General features: G+C 38.8%; 2 protein-coding genes across 5 annotated transcripts in view; one reads left to right on the forward strand and one right to left on the reverse strand.

Annotated features, from left to right (window-relative positions):
• The window catches only part of ACADM (acyl-CoA dehydrogenase medium chain), a 769,283-nt gene that overhangs the window by 681,932 nt on the left and 67,228 nt on the right, over nt 1-20,123 (forward strand). The window lies entirely within an intron of this gene.
• SLC44A5 (solute carrier family 44 member 5) overlaps nt 1-20,123 on the reverse strand; it is a 103,099-nt gene that overhangs the window by 44,876 nt on the left and 38,100 nt on the right. For both annotated transcript variants that reach the window (XM_075509000.1, XM_075508999.1), the window contains exon 2: nt 4,243-4,291. In XM_075509000.1, the coding sequence (XP_075365115.1) occupies nt 4,243-4,291 (49 nt within the window). The remainder of the gene's footprint in view (nt 1-4,242; nt 4,292-20,123) is intronic.

The following is a 20,123-nucleotide window of genomic DNA, read 5'->3' on the forward strand; positions in this document are numbered from 1 at the left end:
TAAATGGTTATGCAAATTTACTGATACTCTATTTGCGTGAGAACCCATTAACTACATTTTCTAATTGCAGAGGAAAAGGTGATCTTTGTCTTAACAAGAACACTGAATTTCTAGAAAGATGTTGAACAATTAAAGATAGTCCAGGAGGTGTCAGGAGTTTTTAAAACACAACAAGAAAAAAAAATCTACAATGTGTCTAAGCAGCAAGAGGAATATGAGAAAAACCCAAGAAACTACATAGAGGAGGGAGAAAAATCACAGAATCACAGAATCGTAGAGGTTGGAAAAGACCTTTAAGATCATTGAGTCCAACCGTAAACCTAACACTACCAAGACCACCACTACACCATGTCCCTGAGCACCTCATCAAGGGGTGGGGATCCTCATCATGTCCCTAAGCACCTCATCAAATAACAAGGGGCAAGTTAAGGCAAACTCCGTGAAATTGGAGATAAGTCAGAAGTGTGATTTACTAATGTGACTTTGCCAAAGCAGTTTAGAAAAATATGCTATGATTGTATTGACTGTATAAATTCCCTTACTGGGATTTAGAGAAAATCTAAATGGAGGAAGACAGTTCACTTATACCCAAAGCAGTATAATTGCATTAAGACAAAGGAGAAGCTTGTTTTCCCACCTGTATGACGGTACCTGACTGATTTATCCACAAACGTGTTTAAGATATCTTATGATGATGTTGGTGGAAGAAATGCTTTTTTATTCTTAAAGAAGCATAACACATTCTATCTAAATTCCTTATCAATCCTTAACTTCACAAGCCTTCCCCACAACATTCCCCCTTCATTTGGCATTGGCATGAAATACTGAGACCATTCAACAGAGCCCCCCTCTCACGTGACAAATCTGCCTGAAGTCCAGTATGAGACACCATTCCAATGCCAATGAAATGGCATGGAGAGACAGAGACAGGCAGACAGCTCTAGGGCTGTGACACTAGACAAGTGTTCGTACATTGGGAAACTGAGAGGTGCCCAGCTTACTCCGTTCCTCGGGGTGACGCTCTGGGGGCAGGGAAAAATGGCTCGGAGGAAATTCTGCCTTTGAGGAATCAGAGATAGCTTAGACTTAAAATACGATCTGCTAGATTTTGTCTCATTAATTCAGTTAAACTGATCATCAGATCTGGTGTGAGGAAGGTATACAGCTCCAGCTCAGACTGACAGGGAACACCAGGAAACACTTTCTATTTTCCTCTAGAAAGTTGTCTACCAAAACTCCTGCTACATCATTTTGAGCTGAGAAATTGCAGAGCTACTGCTTCAACCTGTAAGCTTACTCACTCGGTGGATATAATACGTAAAAGCTTACAAGTATTTTCTGGTAGTAATGCACATAGATAAACACTTAATAACATCCCTAAACTATCACTTAAATTCATTCCTATACACAGTGCACACAAAGTCTCACTGGCAGTATTATAAAGATACTTCTCAAATTAGGATCTACTCCCTAAACAAACATTTCCATTTATTTCTAAAATTATTAGCTTTCAGAAAGGAAAAGAAGAAATGCATCTTGTGTAGACGAAAACAGTGTGTGTGTTCAAGTGAGAGTACCACAAGGCTGCAGTGTTCCTCTCTGTCATGAATTTTCTGCTGAGCAAGAAAAAATTGATAAATAACTTGTGGTTCTCTAATTTAGTCTTCTCACTAAGGATAGTAAATGCTAGTTCAGAACTTACTCTCTGTGTTACACTTCACCTGGAAAAACACAAATTGGCCGTGACTTCTTAGATGCTTTCTGAGCAATTTCACTCTACTTGTAAACTACTGAACCTTCTAAGAGGTAACAGTCATGCTTTCACCTGCAGCACTGACTAGTAAGTGAAGTGAAGTCAAACCAGATTGTTCTGGCAGGAGGCTTTATAACAAAGAAGTATGTTTCAGAACTACTTTTAGGTTAGATACAATCCACTTTTTCAAGTGGATTTTCAAATACGCATTTTCAAATGCGTATTTCCACTGTACACTACCACTTCTATGGAGAACAGAGGCAGACAGTCTTGAACGGCGCAGAATAAGAATGGAAAAAACTGAAAGGACTGCAGTATGTAGTCATACCAATGAAAGACATCATCTTGATAACATCATTTTGGATTTTCATGAGTTGGTTGGCTCAGAGTCAATCAACACAGCCATTGCATTTTAATCCTTTTTAATAAAGAGATGTTTGCATGAAATACACCAAACTCCACACACAGCCCCCTTGAGAATGATGGTACTAGCAAAGTACCACTATACACACTGCCTTGTTGAACACTCCCTTTACCCACCATTGTTCAACTTATTAAGACTTGGCTTTCTGCTTCTCAGTTTTTCAGGCTTTTAGTGGTTTGGGGGATAGCTTAGTTCTCAACAACTTCAAAACATCATTTCTATTCTACAGCACCTCCAAAAATGCATAAGCTTCAGCAGTCACGATGATGGGAAGTGACCTTTTCCAGCTGTCTCTGCACCTTTCAATGCAGACATGTACAATTTGCAGCCTATCTCCCTAGAAACCCATCCTCTCCATTTTTCAAAAATGGAGACAAACTTCTTCCCTGACCAATGAAAACTGACAATGAAATCAAAAGCAGGACAAATTATTTTATCAGCAGAAAGCAAAGATAGGTGTTTCCCCACCCACACTGTGCACAGAGTTATGCCAGTTATGGCAAGGCGTACAAAGAGCTCTGTCCCCACCCACATATTCATTACTAGCACTCATTTGTCTGGATAAAATGTATGCTTTCAGCTTCCTAGCATCTCTTCTCCTACAGAAAAGTGGGAAGCCCCAAAGTCAGAAACAAATTCAGGGAAGATGCCCATTTTCCTCCTGTTGAACTCTTTGGAACACCTTCTGAGAAGGCATTCTGTTCATAGGAACTAGATAGTCTTTATTTGCTTGAAAGACTGTGGTTTCTTAATAATTTAATCTTAGTAATTGGAAAAATGAATTTTAAAAACCCAGTTCTTCATTGTCTTTAAAAGAATTTAATAATAAACTGTTTCAAGGGCATGTCTATAGAGTACTGCAGAGTGCTGCACTGATGACCCCAAAAGGTCAGGCAAGTCATTTGGGTATCTTGCAGAAACGGTAGGTTGAATCTAAATCCAAGTGCACCTCACTGCAAAGTATGCTCAATAAGCATCACTGCAGCTATCACTGCCTTACGGTCTACCACACAATGAAGCCATACCCTTAATGTTTAGAGAACTGATCTTTTTTATATTGTTTCCAACAGTACGATCTGACCAAGCATTATAAAATGCACTGAACATATGTGGTGTAGTAGTGTTGCATTGTATTCATCTGGTTGTGTTTTTAAGAAGCTGCTGTGGAATGTACAATTAGAATAGCACATATATATACCTGGAATTGCAGAAGCTGTCACAGCAACTACACAGATGTAATGGCAAGCCACAGTGCAAAAACAGTTTTTACTAACTGTACCACGCAGTAACAGTAAAAACAAGAGAAGTCCTCCTGGCATACCATCACCAGAGTTTCACCACTCCTCATGCACATGAGGGAAAAGCAACAGTAATGGACTGCTCAAAAATACCATTAAATTGCAATATTTGGGGATCCAACTCTGCAGTCCACAGCGCCATAAGTAGTCTCACTCACGTCAGAGACACCCTTCACGTGTGTAAAAGCTGTTCACTCAAGTAAGGGTTTCGGGGCTGAGTCACTCAGCAGCCAGCCACATCACTGACGGGACTTTACTGCTGTCACTGTTCAAGCACTGCCTATTTTCTGCCAGGGATTTACCCTGCTGGCCAGCCACAGTACAAATGTAATGGTGTACACCCTGGCCACACTCTGGAGAGAACTAAATAAATTCCTTGATGAGGTGACTATGGGAGCAGGAAAACCAGCTGCAAACTGAAGAATAGCATGTGCCAGGGTTCCAGTCCTGTGCTGTATGGAAACAAGACAGACTGCATCACATGGCCGTGGCACCCCCGAACTTAACACCACCTGGAAAGGTCCTACTTATATCAGCACAAGGTAGGACAGCAGGTACCAGACAATTTGAGGCATACAGAATTGGCATTCAAATTGAAAGAATTTAAGAGCACACAGTTAAATGTTCCCCAGTAACCATACATTCTCAAGGGTGGTAAGGATTGTCTTCTGAATTTAAAAGAATTGCAGAATCAAATTCACAAGTTTTGTTATCCCCTGTTCATGGCAAAACCAAAAGAATTAAATAGAATGAGTTAAGATATTTACCTGTTATGAATAGGTCCTCTGAACTTTGGGTCAAATTTCCTTGGTTCACCTGCATTTAAAATGAAACAGTATAAAAATATGTCCTTATTTAAAATAAAATCTATAGAGAGGGGGGTGTTAACAGCAGTCTTTGAAGAACATCTTCCATATATTACTATTTAATCAGTTCTGTTAAAATCATTTCATGCAGGCAATATCAGTAATTCACCAATACAATTACCTAGTTTTTGTAGATGAGATCAAAGCTTTTTTATTCTAGCTTAAAAACTTTGAGGGCCTCACATTTACCACACGATAAATTACCTTTAATGTACATCCTATCACCACACCTATGTACAGCGTTCACAGTAGGAAGTTGCCAATATTTGAGAGCCAAGGATTACGTCTCACAGTCACATGCTAAGTGTGTTTCACAGCAAGTGAGTGAACCTACCTCTCTGCAGCTACAGGCTAAGCCCTTCCAATTTTTCTCTAAAAGAACGGTTTGGAGTCATGTCTGTACTTAATGTTATACTTATGGTCTTGCAGAGTTATTCTTACTTCCCACTGCTTTGGTTACAGGACTTTATAGACATAGAGTTACAGGTTTGCCCTTTTTGCATTGGGCTTATCAGATGACAAAGCATGGCTGGAGACTGCAGAAATTCCGTGCTGACCTTGCTCTCCACTACCCTGCACAGACAGTGTAACTGCACTAGAAAGTCAGAGATGAGGAACAGCACTGCAAAGCAGGCAGAAGAGCACGTGTTTCAAGTATCTTCTCTAACTCTCAAGTGGATGCACCCACCACGTACCCCAGTGAAGGAAGCAGAGCAGGTTTGAAAGTTAAAGTTGGTTACGCATACATCCCTGAACATTGTTGTTGTTTTACGTGAATCTCAGAACGACTAGAAGGTCAAGTCAGGTCCCTCCTAGAAACAGACAATAATATCTGGCCAGAGTTTATAGATGGAAGGAGTCAAACGTGATACATTTTTTGCACGTGGCTACCCTGGTTAGCATAGTTCCAATTGATTCACTCTACACATAAGCAAACTGTATTAAGAAACTGCCAAATACTAACCCACCAATCTGTGCTTCAAATGTGGACTTGAGGAAGATGAATTGCAGTAGCATTTCACTTGGGAAAGAGTAACAAAAATTTATGGCAGAATTTAAATTTTCAAGTTTCAAGCTACTGTATGAAGAGAAAGAAGCAGTCCTTCATTCAACAGACCAGGATTTGGATTTTTCCTTTTGAAGCTAGCTATTCAGCTTTATGTGATTTTTTTTAAGTTCAGTAATTATGGAGATTTACTAAACCAAACTTTGTGCAATGAAAAATTACTTCTTCATTCAAATGTCAATGCTACAATACAAATTACTGTTTCAGAGTGCTTTCTCACTGCCTTAAGGATCTCCTCTTCTGAATATACCTGGTATTAGAGTGTTACCAGCCTAAGCTTTCCTTGCCACAGAAAAAATACTTATTTTCTTCAATCAGAGAAGAAATCAGCAACTTCTCAAAAGCAGAATTTACTTATTAACTAAATGCCAGGCTTTGTTCTTGGTTTATATCAGAAAAACCTTATCAAAATACACACAGATCAGTACAATAAACACAGCAGATAATAAAATCCTATTTGTCCTTCACCTGAGGCGTTCAGGTCCACCTTACCAAGCTCCTAAAACACATATATTTTAACACATAAGAGACTAGGAAAGCTAAAACTTTGGAGGAGTGATATGTGACAGCAATGCTGGGGAGCAGATGATGTAAGTTATGCTGTTACACAGGTACTACGGGAACCCACCATGGTCCAGAAAGCAAGTGTACCATACACGATACCTAATGCTGGGCCAAAACCTGTATTTTTAAGAACCTTTTTGTACAGCAATTTCTAGACAATGAGTATTTCTACAAAATAATTTATCTCCAGAACAATTCAGAATCTGTAATATTACTCCCCATTGACAAGTTCTGGCCATAAGGCATACCGAAGTGAGCCTTTGTACATTGCTCATACAGGACCCAAGTTTAGCATGTAAGAACAGCCACACCAGATCACAAGAAAGACCTAACAAGGGGCCATAGTGAATACCTGGAGAGAAATGCAAAATCAAGGCAAACATAGTGGTATTTCCCTAAAATTGAGATTACAGAGATTTGCAACTGCACTTTTCTGAACCAAAGGTAGTGACTTTATATTTAATAGTTGTGGGTGAATTTCCTTCTCATTCATTTCATAAACCTCTATTTAACTTGCATACATTTTAACAATCTGCAATGCCCTACATCACGGAGTACTACAGGTTAATGAAACATTCAAGTACTACCTCCTTTTGTCTGTTTTAAGCTTGCCATCAGTCAGCTCATACCTGTGTGGCAGCGTGGCATGCTACTAATAACTTTACAGGTTATTATATTCCTCTTTACTTGTCTATCTTCAAGAGTCCTAGTCTGTTCAATTGTTTCTCGTACATAAGGCATTCCATACTTCTGGTCACGCTTATATTCCTTTTCTGTACCTTTTTCAGTGCTACTATATATCTCTGGAAAAGCAAGGGCCAGAACTGCACAGGATATTCACCACAAATATCGGCTGTGATTTATACAATCATATAATGACTTTTTCTATTTCATCTCAGTCCATTCCTAATAATTCTTTCTTACAGTCTACTTGCTTTTGGGGGCAAACACTTTCACTGAATCATCCATTAAGACCCCAAGTTCTCACTCTTGAATATCAGTAGTTAGCTCTGTCCCACTGCTGGAGGCAACTATTCTCCAAAGCTATTCAATATTTTCCTTAACAATTTGAACAATGAAGTAGAATGAACACTTTGAAACTGTGCAGGTGGCAAGTGTTAAAATACTTCTGGAGACAGAATCAAAGGGATTTTGATAAACAATTTAACAATTCAAAGTGATTTTCGTAAACTGACGAAAGTTACAAAGACAAACTTTATTCACAAATCCATACAGAATAATTGCTTTCAACAACACTGACAAGAAGAACCCTAAAGGATTACAGCAGACTACAAACAGAGAATGAGTCAGTAAAGCGGTGTCTTTGCAAAAAAAAGGCACAACTTATTCAAGAAGTGTGAGCATGACTGGTGAAGTCACTGTTCCTTGTGCTTGGGAGGCCTCAGCTGAAAAACTATTTCTAGATCATGGCACTAGAATTTCAGAAGATACAGACAAACTGGAGAGAGTAGAAGGACTGATTAAAAAGAAGACACTAAGAGGTCTACAAAAAGCAGTAGATGAATGCAAACTTCAATGACTGTGATTAAGGGAAGGAGCACAAAACAACAGTCTTCGAATACCATATAAAAATGACAGTGATAAGTTGTTCTCAGCTTCCTCTATCAGAGAGAAGCTAACTTCATTTACAGCAAAGATGGTTTAGATTAGGTATTAGGAAACCTTTCAGAACACATGGGCAGTTATACACTGGATACTTCTGAATTTCCCTCACCCTAAGCTTTTAAGAATAGATTAGACAAATACCTGTTGGGAAGAGAATAGGAAAATGTACCATGTCTCAGCACAGAGACAGCCAAATGGATCTCCTGACGTCCATCTAGCCCCACATTGCTGTAATTGTCTGGTTACAGCCAGCTAAGACCTACCATGCCCTAAATGTATTTTAACGCGCTTGTTCATTTTTTTCTCACACGTTATGCATTGTTTGCTTTCCAGATAGAAAGGACTGATTTCTGATCTCCTTGGTATGGCAACAAGCTAGACTTTCAAAAACACAATAGACTTCCAGCAGGGCAGCTACACACTTATATTTTGCTCATAGATGTTTCTCCAGTCAATCTGTGTTGTACTGAGAAAGCTTGTTGAGAGGGGCAATCTCCTGAGCTTCCAGAATGTCTCCATTAAGCAGAATGGTTTTAGAATGTAACCAGTTGGGGAAGATGTAATGTGTTTCCGCAAGTGTCCTCCTTTCCATAATAAGATCGTTATTAACAGTGTCCATCATTGTAAATAGCTCAAGTTTTGTTATTTATGTCATACCTGTGTGCTTCTGAAATGGAACAAACAAAATGCGTATCAAAAGACACATGTATTTATGGAGCATATTCAAGTGTAGTAGGTGAACTCCACAATACTGCTACAATGAAAACTAATATCCGCTAATTAACAGGCAAGAAAATAAAAACACACAAAGCACTCCAGAAAACGAGCTCTGATTCAAATGGAGACTTTCATCTGCAACAGGCAAGCAGGATGCTGTGAGACAGTAACAGTCATTAACAGCAGTAAAATCACTGCAGTACTGCAAACTTCTTCCAAGAACTGTTCCTCACTGCCAGCAGTCAGTATGCTTATCATGGCACGGTGCAGGGCAACACTGCTCAAACTGTCTTCCTCTGTCACTTAGCTCTTGATATAAATCCATTACAGAATATGGCAGTTTACATAAGAAAAGGCAACTATATTCTAAGTTAAAAATACACTAAAATGCACTGACAGAAGTAGTCTGCAGCATCACTGGAATATTCCTTACCAAAACATATGACGCAGCAACTGTGATCATAGTTTCATGGAACAACAGAAAAAAGAAAAATGCTGTTTGTTTCTTTCTCATTTTTCCAAATTACATATCAAATGCCCTACTTCATTACTACTTTTCTTCAAAAATTGAGAAGACTCTTTGGGGGTGAGGTGGGAATTATTTATGTTATTAGTATTTACATAGCTCCTGGTAAAAGCAAACTAATTCCTTAGCTATAAAAGCCCAAACATATTTAGAAAGCAAATTCCAAGCTTTAGGAGTTTGGTAGGCATAAGGAAAAAAGCAGTGGTGTGGGATAACGACTGTCATTTTTTTGCTAGTATTAAAAACTGAGATGATATTCACGCTTTGCAGGTGAAACAGATCTATTTCACAGGCTGCTTTATAATAGGAAACTTTTGTACGTTGAATTACAATATCGTTACAAGAAATATTTCACAAGATATTTCATTTATCAATTCTGACTCCAAACAGCATATGAATTTAATTGTTGCACTTTATTACTGCAATAATTTAAAAAGAACAAATCTAAATTACTTATCTAAAATAAAAATTGACAATATATATATAAAGTTTACCTTTGATCTGCAATTTAAATAAACTTGCAAATGTCATGCTGGAAAAAAATTAGGATATTGCTAATAATCTAGGAAGTTACGGAAAACCATTTGGGGCTGGATCCAAGCCTGTAAAAGTCAATTGAAATAACCCAGTTGAAATAAATGAGATTTAGATCAGGTGTTGATGAATTGCCATAAGAAAGCAGGTAAATTACCGTGTTTTCCATAGTAGTTTTCGTCATCTCTATCCATGTTACTGTACCTGGATCACTTCAGCAAGCTGTGTGAGACATTAACTGTGGACTCCTGTGTTGCTAGCACACTTTCCCCAGCAAGCACAGATACACAAAAATACCATTTAAATTGATTTTAAAATAAAGCTGAGTGTCACGGACTTCTCCAATCAGAATGGAAACTCACAAAGTAGGCAGGCCTTTCTGTGAATAGAAAGATATCACTCAGTGCCTTGCCCACCTACCCCAAGCCAGTCTGATAGTATGAATGAAGAGGAATGACTCTTATCAGCTTGTATTAACCTACAATGTGTAAGCAGAAAGGGAAATGTCTGCACCTGAACACCATTTATAAAATAATCTTATGGAAGTGAGTCCAACCAAAAAAATTACTGATTATTTGCTAACTGAGGATAAGGTATCACACTGTCAGTAATTATTGTGCTTTTGTAGCCTTTTTGTGCTACTGTGAGAGAAAATAGTCTTTACATGTCACAGCTGGCCAATCTTTCTTCCTTTATACATGTGACTAGCTCCCCCAAAGTACAAGTCATGCAAGTAGGAAAAACAAGATTTACTCTGACACATTCAAGTCTAAAATGTAAACTGTCTGCTGTGTATCAAATTTTCATTCTTGTCAAGTGGAACATTTATCTGTAGCAGTAGTCATAATTTACTACATTATTTTCTTAATAAAATGTCATTTTGTATTTCTGCATAGCACAAAAGTGCAGAACAGAAGAGTTAGCACTAGAAAGTCTTAGCATTGTTAGTTTGATACTGGAATGCCTATATAGCGAAAGGAAGTACAAGGCATTGTATTTAGTGTGTGAATCTGAAAGACTGAAGCCATTTAAAAAAAAAAAAAAAAAAAAAAGCTAGCAACCTCTCCTTTTAGCCACAAAGGAACAGAATCCCTGTGTGGTGATCCTGACCAGTATGAAATTTCCATTCTCTGTGCAATACGACTAAAACACCAATTGTAGAATTCTGTAACGAGAAACACATACACTTGTATATGCTTTCCTACAATAATTTTACAGACAGGACTGAACTACATGCAGGAACAACAAAAATAATGTTTTTAAGCCAATCCTGTCACTGTGTAGTACACAACAACAAAGCAGAATGATCTCATATTATAGTTCACAAATGATGCCTGTGATACGAAGTCACAGCCCATTTTGTTATTACAGAACTTAACAGCAATGTTCTAATGTTTACTGAGTGAGATATTTACTATAACCAGTATCAGTAAACAAAGGTAAAAATAATATGATGAGGATGTAGGTTGATCTTTTGTCAAATATTAACCATTGACTGAACACTCATACTTAACTACCTCCCAAGACTTCCTGCTATCCTTAGACAAATACCAAAAAAAAGCAAAGCAGGTGACTATGGTTCTACTGTGCTCCTACTCGAGTTTGCACCTTTGTCAAGTTTGCACCTTCAATAAATCTCATTACAGTACAGTAGCAGAAGGTCCTGAACACAGTGCTGAACACAGATGTACACTAACTAACATGGCATTTGGCCAGCACTATATTACCCAACTCTAATAAAATGCTATTTCTACTTTAATAACTATTGGTTTCTTCAGGTTTCTTCCTTGGTGTTTGGTCAACAATTACATGTGCCTGTGGCTAGAATAGGTGTGGCTTTTTAAGAGAATAATATTTTTATTAGAAAGGCATTGGAGCAGTACGTGTATGTGCTGCTTCCCTCTACTGGCGTAAATAGGTATGTTCAAGTAATTAAAAGTATTCCTATAATAGGCCTCTGCAGCAGTAATGCCTCCTTTAGGGCAAGTGTACGCAATCTGCTAATTCAATGCTCAAAGATAGAAGTCCACAAGCCAACAAATGAGGCTGCTAATAAATGCTCGGGATGTATTAGGACTGAATGAGATTCATCCCAGTTGATGTTTCTCTAAAAAACCATATAAAGATTTTGATGCTTCTGCCCTTCTATTCTGGGTAGGAGTAGGAAAAAACTAAGTAACACAAGTTCTTGCAAAATTAGTCTATCCCTTTCAGAAGCAGAAACTTCTTGAACATATATGAAAGCCTGATCTTTGCAAAGTTTACAGTCTAATTCTGCAAAGAATCCAAATAAATGTTTGAGACGTACTACTGTTTAGTAGCAGTCAATTTAATTTTACTTAAAGATTTTTTTTTAGGCAATCTTAAGCTACGTTGTAAGCCACATGTAATGTTCCTTATGCAGAAACAGCCTAATGATCCTAGTAATATAAAATACTACATTATTACTGTAGGACACAAATGTGTAAAAGCAGACTATTAAGTCAAAAGGTTGACATTAGTATAAAAACAGGTCTTCCAATAAGTCTTGTAGCTGGTTTAAGGCATACAGGGTTTTTTTTCCACTTTGAAAGATTCAGGTATAACTTGTTTGTTATGAGATCATACACTGGTACACACATAAATTTCAATTATAATAAAAGCACACATGATTCCTCTCTTGTGTAATAAATCATACTAAATGGTAGCCACCTTTGAAATATCTTTTATCGTGACAGTATGAGTCTTTCTGTTTGTTGCTCCTTCAGCCAGAAAAGCTAATTAGGGTATGAATACAACTCACCCCGAATTCCATTTTTAAATCCCAAAGATGAAAACTTTTCTGACTTTGGGCTGTGGGAATTTTTTTTTATTTCCTATTAGCCCTTCATGCAGACAGATGTTTTTTTCCAGAAGAACAATTATATGTTCGTCTTTTAAAAGCTGAGAATTCAGCATAAAAGTCTCAGTGAATGGATGCCACACATTGAAATTTAGTTAGCGATACCACTGCATTAAATAATTGTACTAGAGTTTTAATGTCTTGATCCTGTATTAAATCACAGGGGCTAGATTATGTATGCCACGTTTGTTGGAAACCTAGCATGGCAGGAGAGATCCCCTCGGTTGTTTCTTCATGTGCCCACACATGCATATGAGCTCTGGTACCTTCAGCATTACAAATTAATAAAGTAAATTTTGTTAAAACCAAAAGTAAAATATTTGCCTTTGCATTTGAAACATTAATTTAGATTGAACAAAATGGTACAAGTAGAAGCTATTGGGGACAATAAAATAACTTAAGAAATGGCAACATTAGGTGATTAAAGTCAGGGCTAAAGAGGGACTCTGGGTTCTTACAGTGGAATCCACAGCTTTATGTCTCTTAGGCCATCTAACAACAGCAAAATAGAAGTTATCAAAACAAGACAGTAGCATCCTCAGCATGCTGAGGCAGGGATGATTAACTTGCCAGCAGAAAACCACTGAATAAATAAGTGCATCTTCAGCTCAGTTCTCTACAGGTACTTGGGTATGTAATTCCGGGCCAAATTCACAGTCCAGCATCCTTCCCTGGAGTTTCTATCAAAAATCCAAACAAGGCATTCTTTCCTTAAAAACACAGATGCCAGAAGAGATGATGGTGCCTGTCTCCCACTAAACAAATAGACTGCTCCAACCCAAGATGCAAGAGATCTAAATTCAGACCCACACTGCAGAACAGTAGGCTGAAAGACATTCCCTTAGGCGTGAACAGAAAGGTACTGCATGCAGCTGTAAGAGTTACTGTCAGAAAGAACACAATTATGTATACGTTCGGGTAGCTCACAGTGGATCAACCAAGAATCCTGTCCCTGCTCCAATAGTTAATATGTAACATACAGCCAGACCAGTAAGTTTTTTCTTTCCAATATGAAAAGATAATTTCTCTTTCCTTTAAATGTTTTAACCAAAAATTTCTTATTATGCTACTACACAGAAGTTAGCCTTTTTCTGCCAGATGCCAAAAGTACTCAGTACAAAAGTCATCTGATTAGAAATTCCCAGAATGCAAAGCTTCAAAAAGATCTAACTGGTGGCTTGGATTGCATTGGTAATAGTAATACAAGAGGAAAGTTATCAACAGTAATGAAAAATCATTTGCTCTATCATATGACAATCATCCAGATTTCGAAGCAAAACATTTTGCAACAGGTTTTTGATCAACTCACAAAACAGGAACTGCAGTAACAAATAGCAACCAGAACAGGCAAATTTTTATTAACGTACAGTGCAATAAATTCTCCAATAAGCTACACACGCAAGAGAACAATTCTTCATGGTGCTATATACTTGCTACTGCATTACACTAGTGTGAATTCATTCCCTCTCTGAAATTTTCAGAAAGATTAACACATGGGAAAAAACGTTGTGGTTCAACAGCAGAACAAATGACACTAACTGAAATGCTCTTCTACATTCTCTAACCACTCCCACACAATTCTTCGAATTCATTTCCACATCCACACATTCCTTTCCTCCTGTAGTTCTCCATCAGCTTTCCACTACATTCCCTGTTTTTCTGGAAAGGCAAAAGCATATGCAGTGGGTGTTTTGGAATGACATTGTGAACACTGGCTGAGCACTATGCTCAGGTTATTTGTCCGTGGCCAGCCACCACTCAGAATGTTCAAGGGGCTAACTAGGGAGGCAATGGTCATGCAGGGCACACTCATGAACTAGGCAAAGTGTTGAAACCCAAATGATTTTTGAATCCAGTACTGCCTTTACACCACTGATACTGGCTCATGACTTGCAAAAACTCGAGGGGTGAAGAGGGAAGAGGAGGTGGCAGATGAGACAAACAGGTCATCTCATCACCTAAGTGTCCTTTTCTTTACACAGTTGCAGGGACACAAATCTTCACATGCAAGTCACAGTCTTCCATCCACATTCAGTCTGAGTTTCAAAAATGACTGCCATTGACTACAGTGCTACAGTGCATTCAGCACTGCTCACAAACCAAGTATCACCTCCACAAGTCTTACTGAAGGACATGATAAAAGAAGAGGGGAAAAAAACACAACACAGTGAAAGACAAGGGTTTAAGGAGGTTTCAAGAAGACCAAAGTACTACGTACTTCTGCGCCATTTTTACCCATCACACAGACTCCTTTGCGTCCCAAGCAGTCCAGGCCATAAGCACTACATATGTACATACCATAAAGAGAATTGCCTGGGAATCCTGAGGTCAGTGACAGTCCAATGGAGAAGGCTGACCATTTTTTCCACCACAGTAAGAAAATGAAGCACTAAATTAGGTTCTAAGAATCCAAAACTTTAAAATTAATGTTATTGCATTGTCCTAATTAGTCATGTATCTGAAGAAGCATGATGTTCTCCATGTCATAGCCACGAGACAAAGTGAATGACAACACATCATACACCCAGCTGACTATCAGTTTGTCCAAGGATTGTGCAATGTTTTTTCCTGAGGTGGTGCCTGAACATGTTGTCCATGCTCACTTAAGATCAGACAAAACATCAAAATCTGTTTGACCAGCATGATATGATCAAATTTCAAAGGTCAACACCTAACATTCTTCTGACACTAGTGATAACAGAGGCTATTAGGCAGATTTTGAAACATACCATTGTCAAACAACTACCCACAGAAAGGGGATTGAAAATATATAGTTAATATACTACAACTTAATTGATCACTAAACTGCAATTCTGCCATGTGATCAAGAATACTTATAGCTAATGGAGGTTTTACATTTCTCTAAACATCAAACAGTAAGTTTGCCAGCAGTTTGGATCACCTACACAGCTTCATTAAGGCTTTCATTTCAATGTGCTTATTAGCTGTTCCCCCAAATTCTTCTTTAGAGATGAAATAATGTCTGTTCTTTTGTCTCCCAGCTTCCATTTCTTATTCTTGGTCTGGGACTACTGCAGCCACAAGTTCCGTGGAAGTTCCAAGCAAAGACACAGCTACCAAAATGCTTCCGAAATGGAGCAAAGTGTGTGGGAAGAGTACTTCTCTGCAACCTCCACTATTCTGCGATGCTATGAGACATTTTGTCCAAGTGAGATTGGGCCCAGAAGACTGGGTGAACTCTAGAGAAAAGCAAGCTGTTACCATACAGTTATGTTTGATGTAACTGTTTTGTTAAATATCTGCCTTTCTCAACATTTTTACTTATTAATCCAGCTAGGAAGGGTGCCTGGTCTTGAAACATACTCTCATGCTTTAGGAAAAAAAGCATCTAAAATATAGTCTTTGATAATGCTTTAACTGGAAAAAGTGATGTTTTGAAATAAGAATCAGATGCTTCTTACCGAGGATCAGAAAATGCCAGAAGTTTCCATTTCTAGGCTGCTTTAGTCCAGTTGATCTAGGATGGCAGATGCTAACCAATGATTTTTTCTCCTAGCTGAGTCTCTAGCCCCAAATGCTTTATACCATTACATATCATTGCAACCTGTTTGAGTTTATCTATGCTGTAAAATGCTGCATGCAGATACCATACCATCTGAGTCCTTTTCTAGAAATCATTAAAATAACACTTTCATAACCTCAGAAGGAGGGTATTATCTATCAGCATTTACCATTAAAAATTAAACCATTGCACTGTTTCTTCTGGGAAAGGAAGTACAATTATGCACATTTTTCATATACAAAAATGTCAGGTGGAGGAAACAAAAGCTGGATTATTCTGGACTTTGTGTACCTCATCTATTTGCCACTATTTTATTTGTATAAATGCATTCAATAACTTTGCAAGCAAGGGGACAGTCAGACCCACAACCTTCTGAATAAACCAGTGTCTAATTCACAAAAGCCATCTTGAAACTGCAGTAATCAGAGCCTTAACAGCAATGCATAGTTTTGAAGATCTGTCCTCCTCTGTGTACCAGGCCTTTTCTAGTGGCTGCTGATTTAAACTAAGAATGGCCAATGGTTGCCTGGTTTTGGTTAGCTGAATTTGTCTAGTGAGCTAACATTCTCTGTGAAAATTAGACATCAAAAATCCTAATGTAACACATTGTTAAAATGTCCAACATAAAATGTACATAGGTATCATGTGTCTCATGTTGTTCCATAATTCCAAATGTAACTAATATTTAATTTTTCAGTCATGATTACTTATCCAGTTCTCAGAAGGCAAAACAGTAAGATAAGGTTCTATCCTTTCTTTTTTTTCCTTTTTTTTTTAACATTTTAAAATGCAGCTTGTGTCTTGAAAACATTTCAGACATCCAAATTTTGTAGACAGTTACCTCCGTTTTATCTCCCTTTTTTGGCTCTTTGTGTCTTGGAGACTCCGTTCCCGGTGTGTACTACCCTGTTCCTGGTGTAATGCACGTGTACTACTCTTCCGTTTCAGCAGCCCTCTGGCAACGTGCCTGTTGAGCACGTTCAGCAACTGGTGAGTTCACTTTTACAACTAGGACTCCACTTTTAGGAGGAACTGTATTCCTGCAGGTGAACACAGGAATTTTAAAATAATCTTCTGGTTTTTTGGACACCAACAACAAAAACCCCATCACTGTTACTACAAACTAAATGAGCCTGATACTGAAATCAAAGGGAAGGCATAAAATAAGCAAGATAACCTTCAGCTCTAGAACAAGTTGTAATTTATTGTTAAGGGGAAATTAGACTATTAATACTCCTCTACAATACATTTTTAGGACTAACAAATTTATTCCACTAAATATTTAGCACTCTAGTGGACTCTGACCTTTAATAATTACTATAATTTTCTGTGAGACGGAAGCTTGGTCCTATGCAATTAATTACTTCAAAATGGAGACAATTCAACAGAATTAGATTTTCACAGGCATTCCTTTAATAACTAAGATCAAATAGTGATTTAAAATTGGCTCTTATTGCCTATTTTTTTTATACTAACAAGTATCCACTAGAAAACAACTATTACAGTCTGTACAGTACCTTCAAGTTACAACTTATTTAGCAAAGTCAAAATTTCTTTTAGATATCAGTGGAGTACTGGAAGTAGCATTACAAATTATGTTTTCCCTTCTATTTGAGTAGAATTATTTGAATAAGAACTTTGTAGTGTCCATCAGTTCAAAACCACAGAAATGACATGAGGGTACTCCTTGGTATAATCTACTGACAGAAGTATACACATGAAGTTCCGCTTCTTCGAATAACATTAAGAAATTACAATAATTTCTAAAAATTGCAAGCCAGACATCCTGATTCACTCAACAAACTACTGTCTCTCAACCTTTGCTTTTCAATAGAATATACAAATATTCACTCTCACAGTCCTTTATTCTGGGGGAAAAGGGGACACAAATCTATAAAGCACGTTCTTACAAGGTAGCACAAAGACTCTGGAAAAATTGTCTCTAGTAATTTAATGCATGGCTTTTGGAAACTCCAGCCTCAGCCCTCCAGTCGGTGAGAATCTGGCCTGGAAACTGCACCCACCTATGATTAGCTGCTTACATGAGAAAACAGAAAAACATCCAGAAAATCTCCCTGCATAGCATGGGCAATTAGTAAAATTTTACTCAGTCTCCTTAACAAGTCTTTGGATGTCATTATTGTATTAATTACCTTTCTTGGTAAACTTTTGCAACACATTTTCTGTGGTTCCTGCCACCCCACCCCCGCATTTTGTATCTGAAATAAAACCATTCTTTTTCTTAAAAAGAGACTGAAAAACTGGAAACAGAGCAAGGCGTTTTCTGCCCTCATTCAGGTCTATGCTTTAGGCGTGGCATTTTGGACCACATATGACTAGGAGCAGTGCAAGTGCCACGGCCCGGCAAGCACTCCCCGCCTCGCCCGCAGGCCTGGCGGCCTGGCCTCAGCATGGCGCGGCCGAGGGCTGCCCTCCCTTCGCCGCCTCTGGACCGAGGCTCCGGGGCAGCACTGCAGCGAGGCCTCAGCCAGGCCGATCCCCCTTCCCGTGGGAGCCCGGCCCGAGCCCCAGCTCCCGCTGCCCCGCAGCCACGCCTGCACGGGCACCCAGCCCCGGCGGTGAGCCGCCCGGCCAGCGAGCCTTGCGCGGGCGCCTGGCTGGCCTCGCTCTCTGCTCACCCCGGCCTGCCCCGAGGTCACGGAGCTGTTTTACCCTGCTCGCCCTACCAGAGCTGGCCCCCACCCCGACCCGCCGAGCCCTGTTACCGGCCTGACGCTAGCCCTGCCTCCTCGCCACAGACTTGCCGACGGCCTGGGCTCGCTCCTGGTCCCCAGACCGGCCCTGCCTGGGCGCCCCGGGACAGGCCGCGGCCCGCCAGGCCCCTGCCCTGCTAGCCGAGCCATGGGGCTGGCTGCCCGGCTCCCCCAGGCAAACCCTGCCCTGACAGCAGGATGATTACATAAAGAATGACTAACTAACCTCGCTCAAAGAACAACATATCAGAAATTCAAGCGTATTTAACATTAGTAAAACATTTTCTCTTAAAAGAATACTCTCAGCAATGATTTGAAGGGTTGTTTTACCCAAACATTGCTGAAATACCAGTAGATCGTGTATGCAGAGCAATATCTGGTAAATTACACCACATTAGTCTGGACAATTTAACGTATCACAAGTATGCTGGTAGTTTAAACCATTTCCAAAAGCTAGAAAATGTTTTATTTTCCCTTTACAAAGGGCGTTTTTTGAACTATGCACACACAGTTTCGTGTGAAAGTCTAACTGCCCAATTGCATGACTAGATTTTGCACTTGGCTACTAGTACCTGGTATGCTATTTGAATGCAAAAATAATTGGTTATGCTTTAGACTGATTACAGTGTTAGGCAAACAATAGATTTGTCCAGAAATGAGTGACTCACAGATAAGATTAAAAAGCCTTATCATTAGACACTTGCTAATTCACTGGCTATTCTCTGTATAGATACACACACCTTGCAGAGATATTCTTTAAAAAAAAAAAAAAAGAAAAAGAATGATATAAAGAAAACTATTCAGACGGAGATCTGGTGACTCATGACTATTGCTGCTTTAACAGAGGTTAAAATGTATGTCTATATGACACTGTACAAAAGACGCATTATTATGAATGCCTGCCTTTCTGAAAGCAGTCTATGTAGACCACACTGTCTGGTATAATGAACAAAGCACCAGCTCTCCATGGTTGTTTTTGCACCATTAGATATGCAGTTACAAGTGGAGTTTGTAAGATTATGTTAATTAGATCCAGTATTTTAATAGGCAGGCACATTTTCATTTATTTTGCCTTCATTTCTGAGACTACTGCCATTTACTGTAGGATGTGCTCTGCAGCCTTACCGGTGTTAACAATGGCTCTGTGTATCTGGAACAGTGAATATATTCACAAAACGGTAACACAGGAAGATTTAATTTAAGAATTTATTTGAGCAAATAAATCCCTTACAGTTACTTAGAAATGGTCCGAAGTGACCCTTTGTTCCAAGTTTTTTCTGCTTATTAATAAAAAACAGACTTCCACTATATTCTCTATTTTGTCTTTACAAAAAATCCTCTGGAATCAAAAGCTTGAGTTTAAACAAAGCCAAATGTGTTCTTAGACAAAAGAAGGGGACTGTGACTACTGATGTTTTCTGTCTCTATAGACCCCTAAAGGCACAACATGTTATGCCAAGTTGGTCTGCATCCACTGCGCCAGGTTCTATTCCTAGGTAATAAGACTGTTAATAATTAAGTAATCCAACATTAGTCAAAGGTTTTCGCTCCTAAAAGGAACTTGTCAGCGTTTCCAACATACACAATTAATGAGATATTGTTACACTGACGCAGAAAATAATGTCTCCATA

The sequence above is a fragment of the Mycteria americana genome, chromosome 7 (genome assembly GCF_035582795.1).
Source record: "Mycteria americana isolate JAX WOST 10 ecotype Jacksonville Zoo and Gardens chromosome 7, USCA_MyAme_1.0, whole genome shotgun sequence".
NCBI lineage: Eukaryota > Metazoa > Chordata > Aves > Ciconiiformes > Ciconiidae > Mycteria > Mycteria americana.